The sequence below is a fragment of the Eufriesea mexicana genome, unplaced genomic scaffold (genome assembly GCF_001483705.2).
Source record: "Eufriesea mexicana isolate 0111107269 unplaced genomic scaffold, ASM148370v2 scaffold9187, whole genome shotgun sequence".
NCBI classification, from domain to species: domain Eukaryota; kingdom Metazoa; phylum Arthropoda; class Insecta; order Hymenoptera; family Apidae; genus Eufriesea; species Eufriesea mexicana.
Genome location: NW_016916911.1, coordinates 170497 through 195917, shown reverse-complemented (window position 1 = coordinate 195917; position 25421 = coordinate 170497). Strand labels below are relative to the sequence as shown.

At 42.1% G+C, this 25421-nt stretch overlaps 1 protein-coding gene across 1 annotated transcript in view; it reads right to left on the bottom strand.

Annotated features, from left to right (window-relative positions):
• LOC108553058 (elongation of very long chain fatty acids protein AAEL008004) overlaps positions 1 to 24936 on the bottom strand; it is a 42598-nt gene extending 17662 nt beyond the window's left edge. Inside the window, exons 1-2 of the mRNA XM_017907810.1 lie at positions 23916 to 24936; positions 10639 to 10711 (exon numbers count right to left, since the gene is read on the bottom strand). Coding sequence (XP_017763299.1) covers positions 10639 to 10699 — 61 coding nt within the window. The 5' untranslated portion in view covers positions 10700 to 10711; positions 23916 to 24936. The remainder of the gene's footprint in view (positions 1 to 10638; positions 10712 to 23915) is intronic.
• Between the last annotated feature and the right edge of the window lie 485 nt (positions 24937 to 25421).

The following is a 25421-nucleotide window of genomic DNA, read 5'->3' as shown; positions in this document are numbered from 1 at the left end:
TTTGTAACTCTTTTTCCCTACTATTTCTCTTTTTTTCAATTTTTAACGATAAATCTAGCAATGGATGTCAAATGAAGGATCAGATTAAGAAGAAGCATGGAAAAATTAATTGTTTGCATAGATTGGTTTATTTAATGCTAACCCTCTATGGGCCTGTGTAACTTTCAAGTTACATGTTAATGTATGCGTATTTTATTAAATACTGCATTCAACGTTATCGTCTTGATCACTCCAGTTCGCGATTTTTCTTTCGATATATTTATAATTATTTTTACAATACCTCTCGTGAATCCATTTTTAAAAATTCTAATTCTTTTTCATTTACCGGCTATTCGATCATGATAGGTTAGATCCTCTATGGCCCCCTATGACCGTTTTTCCACAAGATGGCGTGGAAAATTATCTTGTCTATCTATTGCACGTTATCTTGGCACAATAGTACAAACGGTGTTAATTCAAGCTTTCGATTTGAATTCGTTATAACAAAATTGTAAAAATTGCTGAATTTATTAGTTGCTATTTGCTGATTTTATGTTACATGCAATTCTTATAGTGAAGAAAAATATATATTCGGCCTACAGAGGGTTAATTATAAAATGATACTAGATTTAATATTGGTAGGAATAGAGTTAATGTAAGATTAAATTTATAATTCTTTAAATGAGAAGCAATTCCTGCGTTTCGAATATTCGAATAACGCGGATTGGAATAACGAGATCATTTTCTGTAGGATTCATTGCTCGCGCTAGTGGAAACTTGATTGTATATTATAACAGAAGTCGCGAAATCAAACGACGAAAATAATAACGTCGAGTGCAGAATTTTCAATCAAGAGTTTACAAATAATCGTTTAAATCGGGGCAGATCGTGGAAATATAGGTAGACAGTTTTTAATCAAAAGTTCAACAACAATCGTGTAAATTTGACGTAATAGATTTAGTGTTAAACCGAAACTGATATGATCGAAATCGCGATTGATTAAATGTCAAAAATGGAATCCGGGACTTTTAATCAAAAGTTTATAAATAATCGTTTAAATCGTGGTATATAGTTGAAATCGCGATTAATCGAATGACAAAAATAATTACGCAAAATTCAGAATTTTTTATCAAGGGTCTAGCAACAATCGTCTAAATTGCTACCGATTTAGGGTTAAAAGCAATAGAAAATATGCGAAATCGCGATTGAATTGCAAATCCCAAAAATATTAACATGGAATCCAGAATTTTTAATCAAAAGACTGGCAACAATCGTGTAAATCGCTACAAATTTAGAGCTACAATCAATCGAAAATATGCAAAATCGCAGTTGAATTGCAAATCCCAAAAATAGTGACATGGAATCCGGAATTTTTAATCAAAAGACTGGCAACAATTGTGTAAATCGCTATAAATTTAGAGCTAAAATCAATCGAAAATATGCGAAATCACAATTGAATTGCAAATCCCAAGAAAGGTACCATGGAATTCAGATTTTTTAATCAAAAGAGTGGCAACAGTCGTCTAAATCGCTATGAATTTAGGGCTAAAGTCAGTCGAAAATATGCGAAATCGCAATTGAATCGCAAATCTCAAAAATAGTAATATGGAATTCAGAATTTTTAATCAAAAGACTGCCAACAATCGACTAAATTGCTATAAAGTTAGGGCTAAAATCAGTCAAAAATATACAAAATCGCAAATAAATCGCAATTGAATCGCAAATGCCAAAAATAATAACATGGAATCCAGAATTTTTAATCAAAAGACTGACAACAGTCGTCTAAATCGCTATGAATTTAGGGTTAAAGTCAGTCGAAAATATGCGAGATCGCAATTGAATCGCAAATCTCAAAAATAGTAATATGGAATTCAGAATTTTTAATCAAAAGACTGCCAACAATCGACTAAATTGTTAAAAGTTAGGGCTAAAATCAGTCAAAAATATACGAAATCGCAAATAAATCGCAATTGAATCGCAAATGCCAAAAATAATAACATGGAATCCAGAATTTTTAATCAAAAGACTGACAACAGTCGTCTAAATCGCTATGAATTTAGGGTTAAAGTCAGTCGAAAATATGCGAAATCGCAATTGAATCGCAAATCTCAAAAATAGTAATATGGAATTCAGAATTTTTAATCAAAAGACTGACAACAGTCGTCTAAATCGCTATGAATTTAGGGTTAAAGTCAGTCGAAAATATGCGAAATCGCAATTGAATCGCAAATCTCAAAAATAGTAATAAGGAATCCAGAATTTTTAATCAAAACCTCAGCCAAACTCGTTCAAATCGCAATCGATTTAGCGTCAAAGCCAATCAAAAATCTGTGAAATCGTAATTGAATCGTAAATAGCAAAAATAGGAGAGCCGGAATCGAAAATACCGAATGAAAAGTCTAACAATCCTTGAAACCATGGCACTTACCAACCTGTCGTGGTCGAAATCAATGTCGGATAAGTCATGACGCAAATTCGCCGGTCTAGCCGCAGAAATTGCGCCTCGATGACGCGTGCTTTCCCAAGAGAGCATCGGGGGACGCGTTGCGATGGTGGTACACAAAGATTGCGTAACAATGGAAATAGAGAGCAAGGTGACATTCCTCGTTCGCAAAAGGCGAGTGGACGGTCCGCAATACGGTGTTATTACGCGTCGAAATGTGGAACGATCAGCGTTCGATTTAAAAGTTGACCTCGGATTATACAATCGGCGAAACACCTGCCGAGGTGTCAGAGTTCTGCCATTTCGGCACGGAGTCAGCCATCGAACGGAAATATCAATCGGACCCAGTCAAATAAATTCGTCCGATGATATTCCAATGCGTGAACCCGTATAATGATCTACATTGTAATCGATTATGCGCCACTTCCTTCGCATTTACGCATGTTTTGCATATATTTGCATAATCACTGCTCGACGCTTCCACTCCTCACCCGCCATTTTCTCCATCGCCGACATCTCTTATCGGAGACGCCTATATTTAACGCAACGAGACGCGGAGTTTAGAGTTTCAATGTCAGAAAGTTCACTTCGAGAATAAACGGCTTTTTTTTCGTTCGAAATAGATCCCTGGAAATCCATACTTCAACCCCTTCGCAGTTAAGTTTCAGCACCGTGGCGCCCTCTGCGCGCGAAAATAAACAGTTCGCCGGGGTGCCTCTGCGAACAGAGGTCTGTGAACACATTCGAGTTGGCTATTTAATGGTCACGAACTTGGTGTGGATGTAAACCACTGGCTTCGATACATTCTACATTATTTATACCTAATCGACGTCGGAAAGATACTAATTTATGCTGTGATTTGACGGACGACTTTTGATCTTTTACATAGTCTCACGCGAATAAACCGATTAACAAAATTCTGCACAGAGGAAAAGCATGTGTGATCATACGCGTGATTGATGAAAGGCAATTTTATATGCAATGACTCACGAAAGTATTTCAATATACTTAGTACACTGATTCAAAAATTCTGAGTTTAACGGGGTACCGTTGTTATGTTTTATATTTCTATTTTGTATTTGGCAATATAAAAGGAGCTCGAGTGTATTACATTTTTGGAAAATTCACACGGCACGTTGAAAGATATACACGATTATATGCGAGATCGATGAGTGGCACATCTAGGTAATTTCTATGTTCATGGTTCGAGACAAACTGCTCGTACGGATGACTACTTTTGTGTTAAATTTCGCCATCTTTTTATCCGACGATGCGAGAGAGAAGAGATCGGTAAATCTGATTAATTAATTAAATATTTTTGAACAAAGTTTCGCTGGAAAACTTGAAAATTTTCGTTGCGAGCTCTGATTGGAAGCAGCTAGGTTAGAATGTTCCTGTGCAGACGCAAATGGCGTCACGATGATATGGATTCCGTATATTAATGGTTCGATAATGTATTCGCAACAGGAAAGGAAGTCCCTGACAGTTTTTCCATTTAACTTAGTCGTCAGTTTCAACTAATGAGTATAGATCGAAGTCGCAAAAGGAGTTTTAAATTATTTAATAAAAACAGCGACATTTGCGAAGATTATGCAAATAGGTTAGCATTTATCACTAAATTACTGCAATTCCGTTTCTTGACGACTTCTGTAAATGGAACGACACGGGAAAAAAGTATGTTAATTATTCCATGTTGTCGATTTAGAATAAATAAATATCACTTTTTAATAAATTACGTTACCTATACTTTTAATGCTCTGTCGATAATATCGATAATATTATCGATAATATTTCCGAAAAATTTTACCATTCGAGGGATTCATGAGCTGGAATCATTTAGCGAATCTCACGAGCTTCGAATAGGGTTGGTAACTTGGAGGAAAGCTCTATTCACTCGCCAAATAACCAGGAAGAAGAACGTTCGTGCTGGTACCTCCTATCCAACGAAATGGATTAAAAACACGCGGTACCAAAGGATCTTTGTTGCAATCGCTGCGAAACATTCCGGCCTCGATAAATACGTCCAAGTAACCCACGATCTTTTCATCGCGAATTACCCTGCTAATTATTCCTCGAGATCGTTCTCCCCGTTCATGATCCCCAAAAAATTTCGTATAAAGACCATACCCAAATTTAAGCAGGGCAGATTGCATAACTCGTCAACAGCTAGTTTTTCAATGCTTTGAATCCTGAGAATTTTCTTATTCCATCGTAAACGTTTGCGGTGAAAAATATTCCGAAATTAAAAATCTCAGCCATGTAATAAATTGCGAATTTTTCCTTACAGAAAAATAGTAATTCGAAGATTCTCTGCCATAACGTCGACGATGTTTTTTTAAAATAATAAGAAAGAAATCGTGTATAAATTAGTACGTAGAATTATTTAATTTCATTAGTTTCATTAGGAATTGTTATTTTTAATTTTATATATTAATTAGCAATCTTTGGAGTTTCACTGATTGGCGACTGAAGGTCAGAAAGGTACGAATTCAAAGTCATGTTAATCCTCGTAAATCCTCCGTACAACGTATAAAAATAGCTCGAAGAATTTGCGATTCTTAAGCTACCAATTCGAATTAACATATTTCTCTTAAAAAAGGAGATATTTTCGGATCCTCATGTTTATTTCATTCTGGAAAGTACATAGTTCCGCGCGAAATATATTCAGAAATTATTTTTCCCGTATATAAGTTCCCAACGAATAACAGAAAACCAAAATTACATTAAAAATGGATAATCGATCTATCGACTATTTTTCGGAAAATCCCTAAAACCTATAACAGAACCAAAAATATCTTGAAGCTATCTAATTAACATATTTTTCTTAAAAGCAGAGACATTTTCATATCATGTTTATTTCATTTTGGAAGGTACGTAATTTTGGGCGAAATAAATAAAGAAATTACTTTTCCGAAATATAAGTTTAAAAGAAATAATAGGAGACCAAAATTACTCTAAAAACCTGCGAACCCTCTAAAATCTATAGTCTCCTGTAAGACAGTAAAGTAAAAGTAAAAGTAAAAATAAAATAATAATAGTAAAATATTCGGTAACCAAATAAATTCTACGAAAAGAGCCATTTCAACATGGCGCGGTTCTCCTCGACACAATGCAATTTCCATCGAAAGAATTTTCCACAGAATACGTAGTGGACCAGTTACGCGCTTCAGCCAGTACATCCGACGCGACCAGTAATTAATTGCGCCGGAAATCATTTACGGACGCGCGAAATCGTTATCGAAACACGTTTCATACAACGTGCGACTCTTTTTACCCGGCCTCGTTGTTCTTGATTCTCGGGACGACACATTGCGTGCACGGTGGACGAGTCTCGACAATAACGGGGCGTTTCGCTCGCGGCAACAGCGGGACGAGTAGAACGATTCCAGGGCGTGGAAAATCTAGATTCAGCTCGAGTCCTGTGTCGGCGTGGCACGTCAGCTTGGATAAATTTCTCGGTCATTTTGTTTATTCAACCCTCCGCGAGATGGCGCGACTGAGTTCGTGCGGGAGGCGCTCGCCGGAGCTTCCGCTGAATTACCTCCGCGCTCACATGACCGGAAGCGTGCGCAAGAACGCACACCGTTGGTCGCGAGCCTGCCATTTTTCTCATCCTCCGCGAAGAAAGTGCAATTTTTATCTCCGTGGCAGCAGTCAGCCGATGCGACGCTGATTCGTCGAGCGTTTTTATTTAGCGAATAATCGCGAGGCGGATGGAAAGACAAAGCTGGTAGGGCGATGAAAGAAATACTATTGACCGAATCGAGGGCATCTTTTCGACGAGTTAGGAAAAAATATTGGAACTTGGATAGGTCAACGTAATTAAATACGTTTGAAACGATTACTATGGGATTTCGAAGTCTCCGCGTTTTGGCGGGAAAGTTTGAACGTTGGAGAACTAGGCAGGATGATTTGTCAAGGAATCTGTCAACCGTTGCGTTGATAGCGAAAACTGGAATCTTGCTGGAAGGGGTGCTATAGTGTTAACCCTTTCCAATTGTATGTCGCTATACAGGCGACATTAAGTGTTTCACCGGTGCACGGATTTCGTGACGAAAAGTGCGATTGCGTCAAATCCCGATGTGAAATTACCAGTATATTTGAATTATATTGTGAATCATCTCCAATTTTGTTAATATTTGAGAAAAATAAAGTTCAATCGCATTACTTGGCATTCGCCAACGTAAATGGACGAAAGCGAGACCTCGAAGTTGGTTATTTTATGACGAAAAGTGACATTGCGTCAAGTCCTGGTGTGAAATTATCAGTGTATTCGAATTCTATCGCGAATAGTCCTCGACTTTGTTAATACTTGAGGAAAATGGAGTCCAATCGCGTTGCTCGGTGTCTATCTATATATATTAAACGTAAAAGACCACGGTGTTCGGATTTCGTGACGCAAAGTGCCATTGTGACGCGCCTCTATGTGAAATTATCAGTGTATTCGAATTCTATCGCGAATAGTCCTCGACTTTGTTAATACTTGAGAAGAATGGAGTCCAATCGCGTTGCTCGGTGTCTATCTATATATATTAAACGTAAAAGACCACGGTGTTCGGATTTTGTGACGCAAAGTGCCATTGTGACGCGTCTCTATGTGAAATTATCAGTGTATTCGAATTCTATCGCGAATAGTCCTCGACTTTGTTAATACTTGAGGAAAATGGAGTCCAATCGCGTTGCTCGGTGTCTATCTATATATATTAAACGTAAAAGACCACGGTGTTCGGATTTCGTGACGCAAAGTGCCATTGTGACGCGCCTCTATGTGAAATTATCAGTGTATTCGAATTCTATCGCGAATAGTCCTCGACTTTGTTAATACTTGAGAAGAATGGAGTCCAATCGCGTTGCTCGGTGTCTATCTATATATATTAAACGTAAAAGACCACGGTGTTCGGATTTTGTGACGCAAAGTGCCATTGTGACGCGCCTCTATTTGAAATTATCAGTGTATTCGAATTCTATCGCGAATAGTCCTTGACTTTGTTAATACTTGAGGAAAATGGAGTCCAATCGCGTTGCTCGGTGTCTATCTATATAAATTAAACGTAAAGGACCACGGTGTTCGGATTTCGTGACGCAAAGTGCCATTGTGACGCGTCTCTATTTGAAATTATCAGTGGATTCGAATTCTATCGCGAATAGTCCTCGACTTTGTTAATACTTGAGGAAAATGGAGTCCAATCGCGTTGCTCGGTGTCTATCTATATAAATTAAACGTAAAGGACCACGGTGTTCGGATTTCGTGACGCAAAGTGCCATTGTGACGCGTCTCTATGTGAAATTATCAGTGTATTCGAATTCTATCGCGAATAGTCCTCGACTTTGTTAATACTTGAGAAGAATGGAGTCCAATCGCGTTGTTCGGTATCTACCGATACAAATTAAAGGCGAGAGGCAGCGGTGTTCGTATTTCATGACGAAAAGTGCCATTTGCTACGCGTCGCGAAACGTAGTTGATGCGTTGGGCTTTTGCTTGCGGTTTCACTGATATTTAAGAAAAATAAAACTTAATCGCGTTGTTCGGCATTCGCCAACGTAAATCGACGCGAGTGCTACCATGCAACCGATATTTTATGACGAAAAGTGGCATTGCGTCAGCTCACGGCACGCATTTGTTTCTTTCGCGTGAATTTTGCCACGAGCAATCTTCGGTTCTGTTTTCATCCGGAAAAACGAAACCCGTCCGCATTTCTCGGCATTTGCTAATCTAAATTAAAACAAAACTGACCGAGCTGTCGCAATTCCGCGACGAAAAGTGGCATTGCAACACGTTGGAATCGGCGTTGCGACACTCGTAACCTAAAATCGAAACGGAACGATTAAGAACGTGCTCCGTTGCAGTATCTCGATAAGGCACGTACGAAAATATTTAAAGGCAGCCTCTCTCTCGATGATAGGGTCTCGGGGTAAAGTCTATTCCAAGATCCACTCGATAACGTCGCGATATTCACAACGCTCCGGTCTCCAGCGTTTTACGCGCGAACGAAAATTTTCGTATCGAGCACACGGGTGATGCGAGCAGCAAAATCCCGGCATGATCTTATTATAACCGGCACGGTGGACGCGATTGTAGCGAGAACGTTTAGTCGAATGAGCATCGAACATGTGACACATGTTCGTGTGGGTCACGAGACGCCGAGACCGAGGTAGACGTATCCAGCTTAGGCTGAAGTGCTGAAGAACGGCGATCATCGTTGATCGCATAAAGAGCAGCGCAGGCTGGGACACAATAGCTGGAAGCACTGTATCCCGAAAGTCAGCTGGCTGTCGAGCTTCGTCGAGCTGCGTCTCGATTGGGTAATGAGGCCAAATGATTGCAAAGCCACTCAGGGTAACGCACACGTTTGCGCACACGTGCACATATTTTTTCGACACGACACCGAGCAACATAAATCTGCATGGGCATGAAATTTTGCAATCCGTCAGTCTGCTTATTCAACAATCACGCGTGTTGACACGGCTATCGAGACGCGGTGTTTCCAACGAATGAGTTGGAGTTCAGTCTTCACGGACCTAAGAGGAGCGTCTCGATGGGTCACATTCTCCTTTCGCGTCGAGTACACTATGGCGATGTATCGTGCATTGGCTTTCGAAATACACAGAGGTTGTTAATTTTACTTCGGCTCCCGTCATTAGTCCCAGAGACATAAATGCAAGAACGGATTCCAGCGGCACAGCAGCCCCGGTGTAATCAGGCAAGGGCGTCTCTTGGTCTACACGGGATACAATTAGCGGAAAACACGGCCTACTGGCTTGCCGGCATTAAATCGATAATCCATGTACCGTGTAGCATGGGAACATGAAAAGAGGGCCGATCAATTTGAGCCTCTTAACCGCTCGTGAGTCTCGTGATTACACAGCAGGCCTCTTCGCGAATCAATCCACGAAGGTTGATCAATCCAAGAAGGCTGGTCGACGCAATTACCTAAATCACCGTCCAGCCCCGGTATATCTGTTAATTTCAGCGATTCTAACGAATCATCGCGAAGAAGCTTCACCTGATTACACTGTCTACCATGTATCTCTAGATATTCCGCGAAAGGGGACGCAACTAACGAGTGAGAGATCTCGTTCCGAGCTCCTTCCAGAGATCGGAATACCTTTCAACCTCCTCCACTCGTTGCTTCCTTCCTGATATACGCGTAGATATTCTTTATAATAAACGGCGAAATGATGAGGACATCGGGAGCAATCGATGACATGTCTCGCTTGGTCGAGGGAAGGAAGTTATTCGTAGCGATTCTCAGCGAACGAACAGGGATGAGAGAGGGAGAGAGAGATAGATAGAGAGAGAGAGGAATGGAAAGCTGGAATTCTCAAAGAACCGAGAGGAAGATCGCGCTGGTTTCCGCCAAAAAAGGTACGACCCGAGTGAATCGATGTGGGAAACGCTGACGCGAGCGGACATTCCTTTTTTTCTCTTTTCCTCCTTTCCGTTTGGCCAATAACGTCGGCTCGAAGCGGCAGGATGACGTTCACCTGAATGGGGTTCAAGAATAGGGAAATTGGGAACGAGATGGAAGCGACGTTACGACACTTTATTGACACACGCGCGTTCGAGCAGCGGGAGGTCATTTTGAAAATATGCACGACAAATACGCCTCTCCTCTGTCTCGTGTGTGCTGCTCTTCCAATCGCGCGTAGACCCGTGTGTCCTCGTTCGAAGGACGTTACGAAAGCAAATTATTCGACGCATTTCTCCGCTTTCATCGCTCACGAAACGATACGTGAGAAAACCTTATCGCCCCATCGAATTATTTCCCACTGAAAACCAAGCTTCTGCTTCCTGTTTTGTACCAACTCGCCGAGTTCGCTCTATGAATTCGTTAGCTGCCCGGTTGCATCGAGTGAAATCGTTCGGCGTATCGGGCAAAATCGGGGAAAATCGCGCAGAGGCTAACCAGGATCGGAGGAGTGTCCAATTCGACTTATTTCCCATCCCCGATCAAGAGACACGTCTCTCCCAAGATGGATCTTGCCTCTCACCATCGCTCTACCCGCGTTCTAGGTATCGGTCCAAGGAGATTCGATCTCGCTGGTACGAATCAGACACCACCTGGTCTTATCGCGGCTCGTTTTTGATTTTTAGCACGGTCGTGGCTGAGACCGACCCAGTTAAATGTCATAGACCCCAGGGAACCGATCGAGCCTCGCTTTTGCCCTTTGCCACCGCGAATTTGCTTAAGGTTTCGAAAGAAAGATCATCTTACCGGACTTGTTATCCATCAGATCCCTGTAACCGTGCACCAGATCCGTCACTATGGCTGTCATCTTGGCTCGACTCTGCAATCAGAAACGAAAATCCTGTCAGGTTTGTTCTATCCTGATTACAGGCATCGAAATTCGCCGAATTTCTCTCACGTCGCACCCTTCTCGGATGCTGGTCCACGAGAAAGTGCGACGTGAGAGTCTCTCGTTAGAGGGTTATCGAGATCCTAGATCGCGAGGATCGGTGTTCGGGCCAGCGCGAGACGCGACTAAAGGGACAAACAGGCGCGGGTACTATCTATTCGCTTCACGTAGCCTGTGCGTAAACTGGTTTTCGCGGAAGTGCAAAGGCGCATCGATCGCTTTGCCTTTTAAACGCGCTCGTACGGATTTTCCGACGCGTTTCCGGGTCGTCCGTTGACTTTCGAGAAAGTTGCACCGGCGAAACGATGAATCGTCCCAACGATCGCTGGAATTTCAGAATCCACGCACCGTGTCTCTCCTTTTGTCCGTTTTTCCCCCCTCTTTCGCCCCCGTGACCCCCCGTTTCCTTCCCCTCTTCTTTTCACCGCGATCGGTAGAAATCCGTAGGAAGAAAAACGAGCGGTCACCGTGATTACGCCGGTTGCCCAAGAAACCATCCGAGTGGAGATTAAAACATCGAATACCGTGGAACACGGTCGATGTAACGACCGGTTCGGTTACTTAACTTCCTTTTCTAAGGAACTTTCATTGGTTCCTCGTGAAATGTAACTGCAACGAAAAAGGAGGCCGACGAGTGTGTGCTAATCGATCGATTACGCGGGGTGAATGAAGCCGCGGTATTAAGCCTCTTCGAATTAATGCATACTCGATTATCCGCGGCCTGCAGGCCGGAATCGGGTCACCGAATTTCGCGCGATGAGAACGCGATCGTCGATTGCCGCTTTCACGAAATTGTCTCGCTTGCAAGTTTTTCATACGGCCGGTGTTACCGATCGCGACCGGCTCGATGGAGAATGCCCGGTTAATTGGAACGGGAACGTGCTAGGCACGTGGCTCTGGGACCTTATCGTGCAAGAAAATAGGAAAGATGAGGGAAAAATGTTGAAAAAGAAAGAAAATAACGCGGAAGATAGGGGAGGAAGCGGAGAAGAAAATAGAGCAGAAGATAAAGAAAGTAGGGTAGAAAATGGTGAGAAGAAAAAGGAAAATGGGAAATAAAATGGAGAATAAAAATGGAGAAGTAAAAAATGAAGAAAGTAACGTGAAAAGGGGGGAAGGAAGTGAATTGAAGAAAACAGAGCAAAAGATGAAGAAAGTAGGGTACAAAATGGTGAGAAGAAAAAGGAAAATAGGAAATAAAATGGAGAATAAATATGGAGATGTAAAAAATGAATAAAATAACGTGAAAAATGGGGAAGAAAGTGAATTGGAGAAGAAAATAGAGCAAAAGATGAAGAATGTAAGGTAGAAAACGATAAGAAGAAAAAGGGAAACAAGATATAAAATGGAGAATAAAAATGGAGAAGTAAAAAATGAAGAAAGTAACGTGAAAAGGGGGGAAGGCAGTGAATTGAAGAAAACAGAACAAAAGATGAAGAAAGTAGGGTACAAAATGGCGAGAAGAAAAAGGAAAATAAGAAATAAAATGGAGAATAAAAATGGAGATGTAAAAAATGAAGAAAGTAACGTGAAAAATGGGGAAGAAAGTGAATTGGAGAAGAAAATAGAGCAGAAGGTGAAGAATGTAAGGTAGAAAATGATGAGAAGAAACAGGAAAATAAGGTATAAAATAGAGAATAAAAATGGAGAAGTAAAAAATAAAGAAAGTAACGTGAAAATAGGGAAGAAAATGAACTGGAGAAGAAAACAGAGCACAAGATGAAGAAAATAAGGTAGAAAACGATGAGAAGAAAAAGGAAAACAAGATATAAAATGGAGAATAAAAATGGAGAAGTAAAAAATGAAGAAAGTAACGTGAAAAATGGGAAAGGAAGTGAATTGGAGAAGAAAATAGAGCAGAAGATGAAGAAAGCAAGTTAGAAAGTAGAGAAGAAAAGGAAAACAGGTGATAAAATGGGGAACAAAATGGGGAATAAAAATGGAGGAGACGCGAGACGATACGTACACGACCGGAGTCGAATTGCGATGTTCAACGAGACGGATAACGAGAGTTATTACCTGCTATGCACGACACGTGGACCGATTAGAAATTACTCGGGCCGCTGAGAGCGTCGCCGCGTTAAATACAAAGGCTAGGGACTTTTTCTCTTTTCTGCTTACCGACTTTGCAAGGCCACTTTCTATGTGTGCCGTGGACTGATTACGTGTCGTTGTGCCATTTAAGTGTGAACGGTGCAAAACGAGTAGCTAAATAGATAAAAATCACCGCTCGCAGATCGATACCTCCGTCCGATCGATCGGCTCGTCGTCGTTCGAGCGAATATCCTCGATGGAATATCCTTGGAAAATTTTCAACTGAACACCGGGATCGGAAATACGAAATCGAAAACGCGACCAGCGACTAACGGCGGGAACGCGTTGAACTCGCGCATGCGACGGAAAATGCTGAGATTTGGATGACGAGAACGAGGTCGAAGGTGGTTCGCCTTTATGCAAACAGTGTCATAATTCTGACACACGGTTCGGCAGGAAATTTCTGAGACATTTTAATATTGAAATTCCTTGCCCTCTGCCCTCCGCCATAATCCCTGACGTAACCGTCAAATATGTGCGCACGGAAGACCCATTGACACGTAACATTATATCGAGGCGTGATCAATTGTCTTTTTATTTTCACGTATATACGTATATCTGTCCCGTGGACGCGTGTTTCGTTCCTTTTCCTGTCCGTTTTCCTGTCTGTTTTCCTGTTGTCCCGAGCATGTCACAAGATTAATGCGCAACCTTACGCAACGACGCGACGGAATTCCTCGTCGTTTCGTGGGGCGCTTTCGCAAATCATCGAACGATGATTCTAACGTGCAATTTCGCTGCTACCGATACACCCGACATATTCCAGACATGTCGGCTACTGGCGCTATTGCTCAACGCGAGTTATTGTTTCGAGTTACCCGACTACGTGCAAATAAACCCGAGCCGGCTCGATAAGGCGAGCTAACCTGGCATAAGTGATCGATCGCGAGACAGCTATCGATAATACAAGCTATTAACTTATGGCGAAGGTAAATCGGAGAATTGGACTTGGATTATGCCGGTCCTAAAATCGAATCGGGCTCGTTCGATTATTAAATCGCACGAATTTCTCTTTCGTTCTTTCCCCATCGGTTACGGACGTTACGTAAAGACCGTAAGATTTGTAAGCATTCCAAAAGGAAGAAAGGAGTCTCGAAGCTGTGTGGAAGAGTGGAGAAAAAGAGGGAGGAAAGAGATCGAGAGGGAAAGTAGAAGCGAGAGAGAGAGGGAAGCGACAGATCGACAGAGATACGAGGAACCTGCGAGTAGGTACAAGGTGGCGGCGAGAAAGTTACTAAACACGTGGTTACGTGGTGCCGAGATCGATTACAGCAGATAGCCAACGTAACCGGCAGATCGAAAACCGTAAACTGGCTCGAGTTACGGTCGATTATAAATTCGCCTTGTTTGCTTCTCTGGCTATCGTTCGCGCAACGCTAGACGGTGGCGCTACGCGTCCTACCCCCACCACCGCTAATATCGGTCAACGCTAGAAATCAAATCTCGCGCCGAATGGCTTCGGAGGACCGCGTCGAAAATGGTCGCCTCCGTGTCTTGAATTTAATACATCGATTAATATCGATCTTCGAAATTTTATCGAATTGTGACTGATCGAAAACCGTAAACTGGCTCGAGTTACGGTCGATTATAAATTCGCCTTGTTTGCTTCTCTGGCTATCGTTCGCGCAACGCTAGACGGTGGCGCTACGCGTCCTACCCCCACCACCGCTAATATCGGTCAACGCTAGAAATCAAATCTCGCGCCGAATGGCTTCGGAGGACCGCGTCGAAAATGGTCGCCTCCGTGTCTTGAATTTAATACATCGATTAATATCGATCTTCGAAATTTTATCGAATTGTGACTGAAGATCGCCTCTCGAGTGCAAAGAATTAATTCTACGCGAAAATTATATTTCACAGTTTTTCACCGTGCGGTATCGAAGTCACGATATTGGACTCCTCTGATATGAAGTTCTAATATGAAGGTTTTCGAGAACACGTGTCGCAGAAATGTGACCCAACAGGCGTGAAATTTGTACAAACTCCCAAGCTTTTATATCTCTATCGCGAACGAAAAGGATATAATAACGTTACAGCGATTAATCGAAATTATAAGATTTTGGCAAAATGACTATGGATAAAAGAAATATCGGCACGCCATGTTGCAAGAAAATTCACTTATCCAGAGGATTCCGATTTTAATTTTTTAATTCGCGTAAAACTGTATAAGTATGTACAGGTAACCCTCTTATAACACGGTAGATAGGTTCCTAGAAAATTCCGTGTTGCGTGAAACCGTGTTGTATGAGACCCAGAGACAGTACAAAAAGGGGGGTTAGGTTCCGAAAACTTACTAAAAACAAATTTCTTTTCTAATTCTACATAAACAACTTAATTTTTATTAAAGATATAAATGTACGTGTAACGCAAAACAAAAAAGAAACAGAAATATTATTTTAATTTAACGCAGCTTTAATTTAATAAATTTCTTCGTCGTCACTGCTCATGTAGAAGTACAGTGTTGTACAAAGGTTTTTGAAATTTTCTTATCGCATTTTCTTAGAGCGAAACCGTGTTATAGCGAAACCGTGTTATAGGATGCCGCGTTGTAGGAGGGCTACCTGTATATCATAACAAATTATACAACTTTCTTGTTGTTGTAAGTAACTATTTTCCCAAGTAAATGAAAGCATCAATTGAATTTTCATCGCCCTTTCCGCTTTTTTGAATACGACTTTGTGACAGTACAAGGGACGACAAAACTTTTCGCACAAAAGTTTGCACGAAAGAAAAAAAGATTGTAATCAGAGCGTGAAGAGATACTGACACTTCGAGCGTCTATTTAGGTCCCTTAAAGAGACTTCCCGGCCACGGAAAAACTCCTCCATGTAGATCTCATTATGCTATTTGCATCAGACTTGCAGACTTGTATCAACGCCAGAGCTATTCGCAAACGAGTACCTAGAGATGATATAGAGGGTGTCCAAAACTCGCGCAAGATTTGAATTTTGCGCCATTTACTCGGTTCAGTGTTGCTAACGAAAGAAAACAGACAGCGTGACAGCTGACAGCTCAGGATTATCAAAAATGCTATAAAAATGATTAGGAAAGTGCTTTCCCTTTTTCGTTTTAGCATAAAATGTACGGAGATGATAGAAATATAAGGGAAGCTTCGAGTAGCTGTTCTTTATCACGAAAAAATCTTCGAGTGCAGATGGCGTTTGTGGTGACACCATAGCACTCTGCGTTAGAGGTGTGGAGACCCATTCTCTGGGATTATAAGGTCTTGCGGTTCCTATGGTGCTGTCGATTAATATCCTGATGTCCATCTTGCTATGACAGGTGGCAGCAAGTAGGACGTAAGGAAGGGATGCGTTGGGTCCTGGGCCTGCTAGTGGACTCGTCAATAAGGCTTTCTAGCAGGCCCTGCCTTAGACAAGGCATACTTAGGTAGCACAGGAACTTGCATTTGTGGTCCGATTAACCTCGAACCTCCGTTTTCTATTCTAAAGAGTGAACTTCGGTCTTCACAGAGTGATTCTAGGACGATTGAGGTTCCCGCAGCTGACTCGATGAACCCTCCGCGTTCCCATAAATGCAAATTCCTGATTTCCCCATAATATCCCGCGTCTGAGATCTGCTAGATAGCCTAACCGACGAGTATGCTAGCAGACTCTGAACGAAACGCATCGTCATTATCCTTTTTCCGGTATCTCGCAAAACAGTCAAATTCTTTCCATCGAATCGTTCACGTGTCTCGTTTTCATAATTATCGGCAGAATTAATCCGTGGATCGACGAGGAACATCGACGTGGGAACGAATCCGACGAAAGAATGTTGTTTTCTTGCCGGTTTACGGGCAGGCCCGGGATTTCGCAATGTTCCAACGATGATTTTACGTTTCCACGAAGAAGAACGCGTGCCTCGCTAATAAAATACTTTCTAAACGGTATTAAAAGTCCACCGGAAGAGCTGAAATTCTACGTGTGCTGGCTTTCCCCATACCATAATTCACCGATCAATTAAGCCGGTTTCGCGCTAAAACCGATCGGTCTCGAACGGCATGAATAAAAGATGGAAACGCAATAACGCCTCCTTTTTTTCCCCTTTCTTTCTTCTCTTTTTCTACCGATTACGGAATATTTGAACATTCGACGTGTGATTTACAGGAAAGTGGAGGGTACGGGGAGAAGGCGGGGATAGCGGCGCTTTTGCGCATTATTAAATGATATCATGAATTGCGCGGAAAAACTGGCTCGCGTAACAACGGCTAAACGTCGTATTACCGATCCATCCGATTGCAATTGCTCGCTCGCGGGATCGTTTCACGAGCGTGGAATTTATCGACGGCGTCGTTCCGAGAAAGAAAAGCACGGTAGATGAAAATAGAGCTCTTTCGACTTGACCATGAAATTCTCTCCTCGAATGAGCAGCTCTATGAATAGGAACTCGGTTAACTGCTCGTTTCGCGAAACGACGTTCTTTTTACGCCATCGCGTAATTTTTTATACGGCCTGTAACCGCCGCTTTGAACAGATTAAAATGTCCAGTCACGATCCTTAAGCGATACATCTTTGTTTATGAGGCGCACTCGTCAAACGAGACAATTTACACGCGTTAATCCCGACTCGCTCCGTTTGATCAGCTAATTATCACCGTAATTACGCGGAGAAAAACGATGCACGTAATAAGAAAAAGAGAAGGGTGATGAAAGAGCGTGGGGCACCGATGTCAAACGTTTCCAGAGTTTTTAAACGCGATAAAGGTAGGAGGATTTGTTGGTCTTAGGGTGAGCACCGGTTCTGATCTTCCCGAGCTCTCGGTGGCTACACCGTGGAGGTTTTAGTGGATAAAAATCCCACATAACACCGTTCCCTAAGGGATAGAGGTATCTTTCGAAGATTTCCACCTCGTAAAAACAAAAAGGAAGGATTGGTTTTTCTGGGGGGCTCCGGTTGTGTTCGTCTGGAGTTCCCGGTGCTCCCAGCGCGGCTAGGATAGTTATTGTGGGAGTTTTAGTGGATAAATATCCACATAACACCGTTTCCTAAGGGACAGAGGTATCTTTCGAAGATTTCCACCACGTAAAAACAAAAAGGAAGGATTCGTTTTTCTGGGGGACTCCGGTTGTGTTCGTCTGGAGTTCCCGGTGCTCCCAGCGCGGCTAGGATAGTTATTGTGGGAGTTTTAGTGGATAAAAATCCACATAACACCGTTCCTTAAGGGATAGAGATATCTTTCGAAGATTTCCACCACGTAAAAACAAAATGGAAGGATTCGTTTTTCTGGGGGGCTCCGGTTGTGTTCGTCTGGAGTTCCCGGTGCTCCCAGCGCGGCTAGGATAGTTATTGTGGGAGTTTTAGTGGATAAAAATCCACATAACACCGTTCCTTAAGGGATAGAGATATCTTTCGAAGATTTCCACCACGTAAAAACAAAATGGAAGGATTCGTTTTTCTGGGGGGCTCCGGTTGTGTTCGTCTGGAGTTCCCGGTGCTCCCAGCGCGGCTAGGATAGTTATTGTGGGAGTTTTAGTGGATAAAAATCCCACATAATACCATTCCCAAAAGGAGGAAAGTATCTTTCAAAAATTTCCACCATGGAAAAAGAAAAACGAAGATTCGTTGATGTGGTTGGAGGGAAGGGGGCACCGGTTGTGTTCGTCTCGAGCTCCCAGTGTTCCCAGGGCGACGAGGATGACCACCGTGGGGGTTATAGTGGGTGAAAATCCCACATAACTCTATTCCCAAGGAGATCAGGATATCTTTCGAAAATTTCCTCCCCTTAAAAAGAAAAAGAAAAAGGAGAATTCGATGGTCTGAAGGGGCACCGATTGTGTTCGTCTGGAGTCCTCGATGCCCTCACAAGAATGGCCACCGTGGAAATTTTAATATGGAAAAATCCCATATAATGGGATTAATGGTGGGAATAAAAATCCCGGCCCCTCGAAAAAGGGGGAATATCTTTCAAAAATAATATAATATAATATAATAAATAATATAATAATAAATGAAGCATTCGTTGGTATGCAAAATACATTCCACAATATTCGGGTAAATAGCCAGACTGTCTCTTCGAAAGCGGACGAAGCAAGAATATAGGTGATTCCGAAGAACACACCTGGGTCGCACGCTATTTAGGTTACGTGGCATTGTTCTGACTCATCGATATTAATCTAACGTATACGTATAGCATTCGAAGCTATTAAAGTATTAGATACCTTAGCGGGCGATAAAGCCGTTCGCGTAGATGATCTAATTACTTTCGGTGAGAAGCATCAGACCTAAGATACCGATAGATTCGTTCCTCGATAGCTTGGTATAAACGCGAACGAGAAATTATCGCGAGGAAACGTACTACGTATATATTTTCATTCCGATTCTTATTACTATTTATTCAGATTCTAGCATTTCCGCGAAGATAAGCGATTTATTTTTTATTATCTACTCTCGATAAATACGCAGAACGTATGTTTCGTGACCCAACTAAGTTATGATTTTTTGCAAAACTCTGACATGTGGAGTTTTTCCTTAGACCAATTAAATTTCTAGCAAATCGCCATACTTTTAAATGGAAATCACTCGATGGAATTTTAAACTGTACACAACTACCCACATTGACATGTACTATCAAACGTTTCAAATCGACGGCTTTATCTTATTTCTTGCTCCCGCAAATTGGTGCAAGTGTACGAGCATTTTGCACAGATTTGCTATTGAGATTTATCAAGACAGGAACACGATTACGCACAATCGTTTATTTTTATTATATACTGTGAATTCTATATGGCTTAGTTAACGCGAATCGTTCAGTGAGTCATGTATGTGTTTTATTTAGACACACGTCGAGGTTGGTGGTTCTATACTTCGTTCGAGATAAGTTAATAGCTTTATTCGTCGATTACGAATATCGACTTTCTATCTACTTCGTCACTTCGACGTTCGTGTCTCGTTTTTGACTTGTTTCATTGAACGATGTATAGCGTTAACCTTCTGCACCCCTTTTCGACTGTGTGACTCCACGTCGATTTCATTCACAGGTATACACCCCTGAAAACGTCGAGTCAGAGATGAAAATAATCAGTAAGCAGAATTTGTTTGAATCAGTGCCTGATTCATTGATTCAATTTACCCGCGAGAATTTAGAGGGTATTGTTGAAAACTGGCTTAAAAAACGATTTTTCTTTCACATTTCCTCGAAATATATGCTTTTGAAAATGTCTGTGCAAAAGGATTTGTTCAAATTCTTAAGGCTATATAATTTCCACGATTTTTATTAATTTTATTCAAAAAGAAATTGGAAATATTTTCTAAGCATACTTATATCCTAGTGTGAATACTGCGTATCAAAACGTATCATAGTTTCCATAGAAAAAATTTCCAAAGTCGATTTTTATTGGTCTTATCACAAGAATGCTTCCTTTGCACTCAGGAGACGACTTTCAGTCGCCATTTATAATCAGATTCTAAAGATCGATGTTAAATATATAAATTTTAAATTACCCAAGGATGCGTGGATTGTGCAAGTAAAGTAATTCTATGTCTTAATTTGCATACGATATCTTATTTACCGTTTTAAAAATATCGTCGACTTAAAAAGTCTTCGAATTACCATTTTTTTGTAACGAAAAAATCACCGAGTGCAAAGGATTGATATTATTATATTAAACAAAACGGAATACTTTCGGTGCCAATAAATCCTCGCAATTAAAATCTCCCGTAATGAATTTTATATCGAAAAATACTCGAAGTTTATCTTCACTAGACACTAAGACCTTCGGAAGATGGCCGCAAGATTGCGCGAAATTGAGTTTCCAGGAATTTCTTCGAAACCGAAACGCGCGGTTTTCGCGAAATTTTTGCTGCTGGTAGGACATGTCTTCCTGAGCGCAGGTGCTGCACGCGTGTAAACTCGCCCCGTGTTTCACGCATGTGACGAGTTTCTCACATCGCGTGTATAATTTACACAATCGTACATGTCGTGACCAACCTCGGTCATTTTGGTATTGATTTTTTTTTCCTTCCGTTCGACCGACGACCCTTGTTCGAGGGTCGAAATGCTTCCTCCGTAATTCAGGGTATGCATTACGCAGTCACGCGACTTGGACTCGCCGTGTACCTTTTCCAGGATCGTCATCACCGCGTGTCGCGGATACGAACAGCCGATCAGAGGATCAAGATACGCATTATCGGATTTATCGGGCCCGTGAGTATTTGCATGAATCATAGATTACGCGATTACAAAGAAAGTCGTATCGCTGATAGCGACTAATTCAACGATTCGAAGCTAACACTGGATAACGACCGAATTACGATCGAGAAACCACTCGCGGACGTATAGGTTAACGCGAAGGGAGCCATTTTATAAGTGCGTATCTAAATGGCGGTGTAGCGTTTGATAAAGAAACCGTTGTGAAAGATTATTCCGTATAAATCGCAAACTTGAACTGATAAAATATACTGTTCGTTAGAAGAAGAGATATTTTCGAATGTATAGTGTCTATCACTCGTTTACGAAGAATAGAAATATCGATAAAGCTCGAGATTTCGAAAATTTTTCGAAATAAAAATTCGCAACTTTTCCGGCTACACGTAAAAGGTAACCTGTCTTATTCGCAAGGAGCTTTCGATATTACACAATCCTGTGTACTATACCGTGGTCTATACTTATCGTAGAGCCGAAATATATTCGCCTGGTTTCAGTTATAGAATCGCTACTTCAACAAACGATCGTGCGCCTATCAGCCACGATGCGTTGCCATTATCTAATTCTGAAGAACGCAGCAGCGGTGACCATGAGCGAATTGAATGTCAAATATATGTTATGTATCACCGTCGGAGCACGAACGTGTTAAGATGGCTTCCGCGAAGAAAATAAGAGCATCGGTATTAAGCTGCCGCGTAAGATCCATCGATTTTTCGTTGTCTTCGAGGCATAAAGTAGGTCGGTCAACGAAGATGCAGCTTCGTTCGGAATACGGGATACCGCTAAAAATTTAATTACCCTCCGAGCAGAAGCCCGGCAAGTTTTACGGTGACGCGAAAGAATGAAGCTGATCGCGCGAAATTATTCAATTTGACAATGACGCGCGGCCATTACGTAGCATCTGCTGAGGACGGAGAAAGTAATGCCGTCCCGGTGTTGCTTAAACGATATTTACTTTCGGGCGAGGCACCGCTGCTATATAGTTCTTTTTCCCACCGCCAGTCGTCCCGCGCGCCGAAAATGTCTTCGGTTCGTTAAACGATAACGCGGAAACGAGAATCAATCCGTCGGTTTTTATCAAACGCGCGATTGAAATCGCGATCGATGCGCGACGGTTAAATTCGCCGAAGCAACGGTGGCAGGTTCGAGTATAAACCGAATGCCAAATGGCATTTCACGCGTCCCTATTGATTCTTTCGAATACGTTGTTATCGCCCGATATACGGGAAACAATTGCTTTCACCGTCCACAGATATTCCTATCTCCGTCTCTCGCGACGGGAATCGAATGGCAAGGGAGGAAAAGTTAATTACCGCAACATTTCGACCGTATTTCGCTTTAAGACGCTCTCTCGAGCGTTTCGTCGATACGATTTCTAGTTTAAGGGGGAATCTGCTTCGCCGATTCTTCGTGGAGGATTAACGGAATATTCCTTTTAAAGGCGAGCAACTAAGAGAGAGAGAATCAAAAAGAAGTCGAAACTTTTATTTACCGCGTCAAGCTGTTCGCTCGATCGAGTGGTCTTATAGGCTGTTGACGCGATCCCACTCTCCACCACGGTTGATACTTGAAAATGGATGTCACCTACGATTCGATGGGGCTGGAGTTCGTTTTAAAGGGATTCTTTGTGTACGTGCGCGCTCTGTCTCTCTCCGTCGGTTCGATGCCATTTTGTGTTTGCACCGTGGCTCGACCGAGGTTGACGAGATATCGAAACATTCGCAGGGCGGGTTTTGCATTCGTAAATAACGACGATCGACGGACGTCATAAAGGGAACGAATTTGGAAACAGCGAGTCTGGATTTATTCGACCTTTCGGCGATCATATATACACATAGTCAACGTTCCGGCCAATGTCGTTCTATCACGGACGAGACATGTCTCGTAACTTTCGATCTCGAATTTTAAACGCGGTCTGATTATTCGCCGAAGAATTAGACGTATGGCGCGGGCTTCTAAGACGAGAGAGAAAGCATTCGATAGAACGATGGCCTGTCCACGAGCAACGAGAGCCAATTGTACCGGAAATGAACTTAATGTTCTCGGTATTATCATTTTCAAACCTGACACGTTTGTCGGCCGCATGCGAAGAAATTATTAATTTCTCGTAAGCGTACGAGAGTGCGTGAACCGGATGTAACGGAATTCGAGTCAAGCCAACTGCCAAATCACCCACGATACGCGTGGAAAGGACCATTCTTGTTACGAATCTGTCCATAAAGGGACTTTATAACCACCGGTTACGTTCGATTCGCTTTGGTAAATTTCAGCGAAAGCAAAAGGTGAACAATGCCAATGGAATCTCGCGTGTTATCGACAACGATATCCAGTTGAATGTAAACATAATTTGTAAATTACGAATCCGACGTGTTTTTCTCGTTTATTTTCGTGATTGTCATCTAGAGTGTAGAATGACGAATTCACGTTGCGCGTGTGATATACACGTATTAGAGATTACGTTCTAACACTTGAAAAGTACGTTTGATAGCGACGATAAAGTTAAGATGTCAGAGTAAGAATTGTTCCGCAAAGAACGATCAATGGCATTCGTGTCGTTGGCGGAAATTATTGGAGGTTAGGTTGAACGATCGTAACCGTCGGGAGGTACGAAACGGACGATTTCATTGCGAATGTTTTACCGGGAAATATAAAGACATCGTTGAAACGAAGCGATTAACGCGATATGCGATGCTATTTTCGTCGATCAATAATCGTGCTAGAAAGAAGAGGATTTTCCGGAGGATCACGTCGGTCGGCGCGTCTCATTTCGTTTTATACGAAGCACGGAATCGATCACAGGCCGTCCTAACCTTAAAAGCCGCGCCGGCACGCCTCAAACGTACGAACGGTAGATTTATTTAGAAGCGATCGCGGTATGTCAAAGGACTACACCCACCTGGTTTTCGTCGTTGCTTTTTCCCTTTTTCTCTTTTGGTTATCTTCTTCTTTCCCTTACTGACGTTTCGTAGCACCGTGATTACCGGCTTCACCGATTCCCCAAATTCGTACACCGTCCCGTTCTCTTCTTGTCACCTGATCGATGGTACATAAAATACGAACGTTGGTGATTCACGGCAGCAGAAAAAACACGAAGTTTGTTGTGTATCCTCGTGGAGATTCCCTGTCGAGTGTCAGTGCCCCTTCTTTATCAAATCTCTTTGAGAAGTCGTGTCGCGAAACGAATGGAACAGTTCGGCTCGCTTCCCGCTATTAAAAGCGAGTAAATGCGACTGAGAATGATGATTGCTCGTCGTCAGTTTCCTTCATCGACGTCTCTTCTTCCTCTTCTTCGTCGCGAGCGCGTATCACAAATAGGAAAACTGAAGAAAAAGGAAAGAGAAACAGAGTGGGAAGGAGGTAGAAGGAGGAAGATAAAGGAGCAAAGAGCGAGGGAAAAGAGGAAGGATAGCAGCGTTATATCTCCACGATAGTTTCCTGTGCACGCGGTCGCACTTGACTGACGGTATCCCGTTTCTTCTTGTATACTCTAACCGCCGGCCGTTTTCCGTTTACGCTACCTGCCACCTATCCACTTCGCTGCTGGTTACCGTTGCCCTACCCTCGTCCACGATGCTTCATTCTACCAGTACTTCTCCCTCCTTTTTCCTTTCTTCCTTTCCGCCCTTTCTTTTTTTCTTCCTCCTGTATTTCCCTCCCACTTTCGACGAATTGTTCGTAACCTGTCACTCTTCTGCTTGCTCGCATACGGATCTCTTACCTCGCCCCTCACAAATATCCATATGATTCTGTTTCTGCCGACACACCGTGCAACCGTACAGGATAAACGGAGTCTTTTTAAAAAGGCCAACGGAAAAAACGATCGCGGCAAAGACGAGGACGATAACGAAGACGACAACGAGGACGACGCGACGAAAACGATGAAAACGAGGGCCACCGTGCCGACGCCGAAAAGCACTGCCGCCAACTTGCCATCTTGCGGACATTACTGTAAACATTCGCGGATGGTTCTCAAACTGTGGCTCCTCTGTGCCTTTTTATTCCCATCATTTTTTTTATAGAACACGCATTTTAACAAGCTTTTCGTCCTCAACGAACTGATTATACTTCGTATACCACGTTTACATAATTTTATTTAACCTAAATTTTGATATTACGAAAATTTTTATCCGAAATACGAACAGCTCGATATGTACATAAAATGCTGTTTTCTGCAATTATTAATTGCATACGGAATATAAAGTTTTAAATGCATCTAAAAGAAACACTTGAAACGTTTCCACGATTAAAAATATTAGGGAAAATATTTATTTCCAGGCTATTTATATTTTAAATTGAACGTTTATTCTCAACAGTGATTCGAATACGAAACGCGACGAAGCACCAGTGGCGGAGTATAACGAATCAGGACGGTCTGTTTTACGCGGGAAACATTAGATATTAG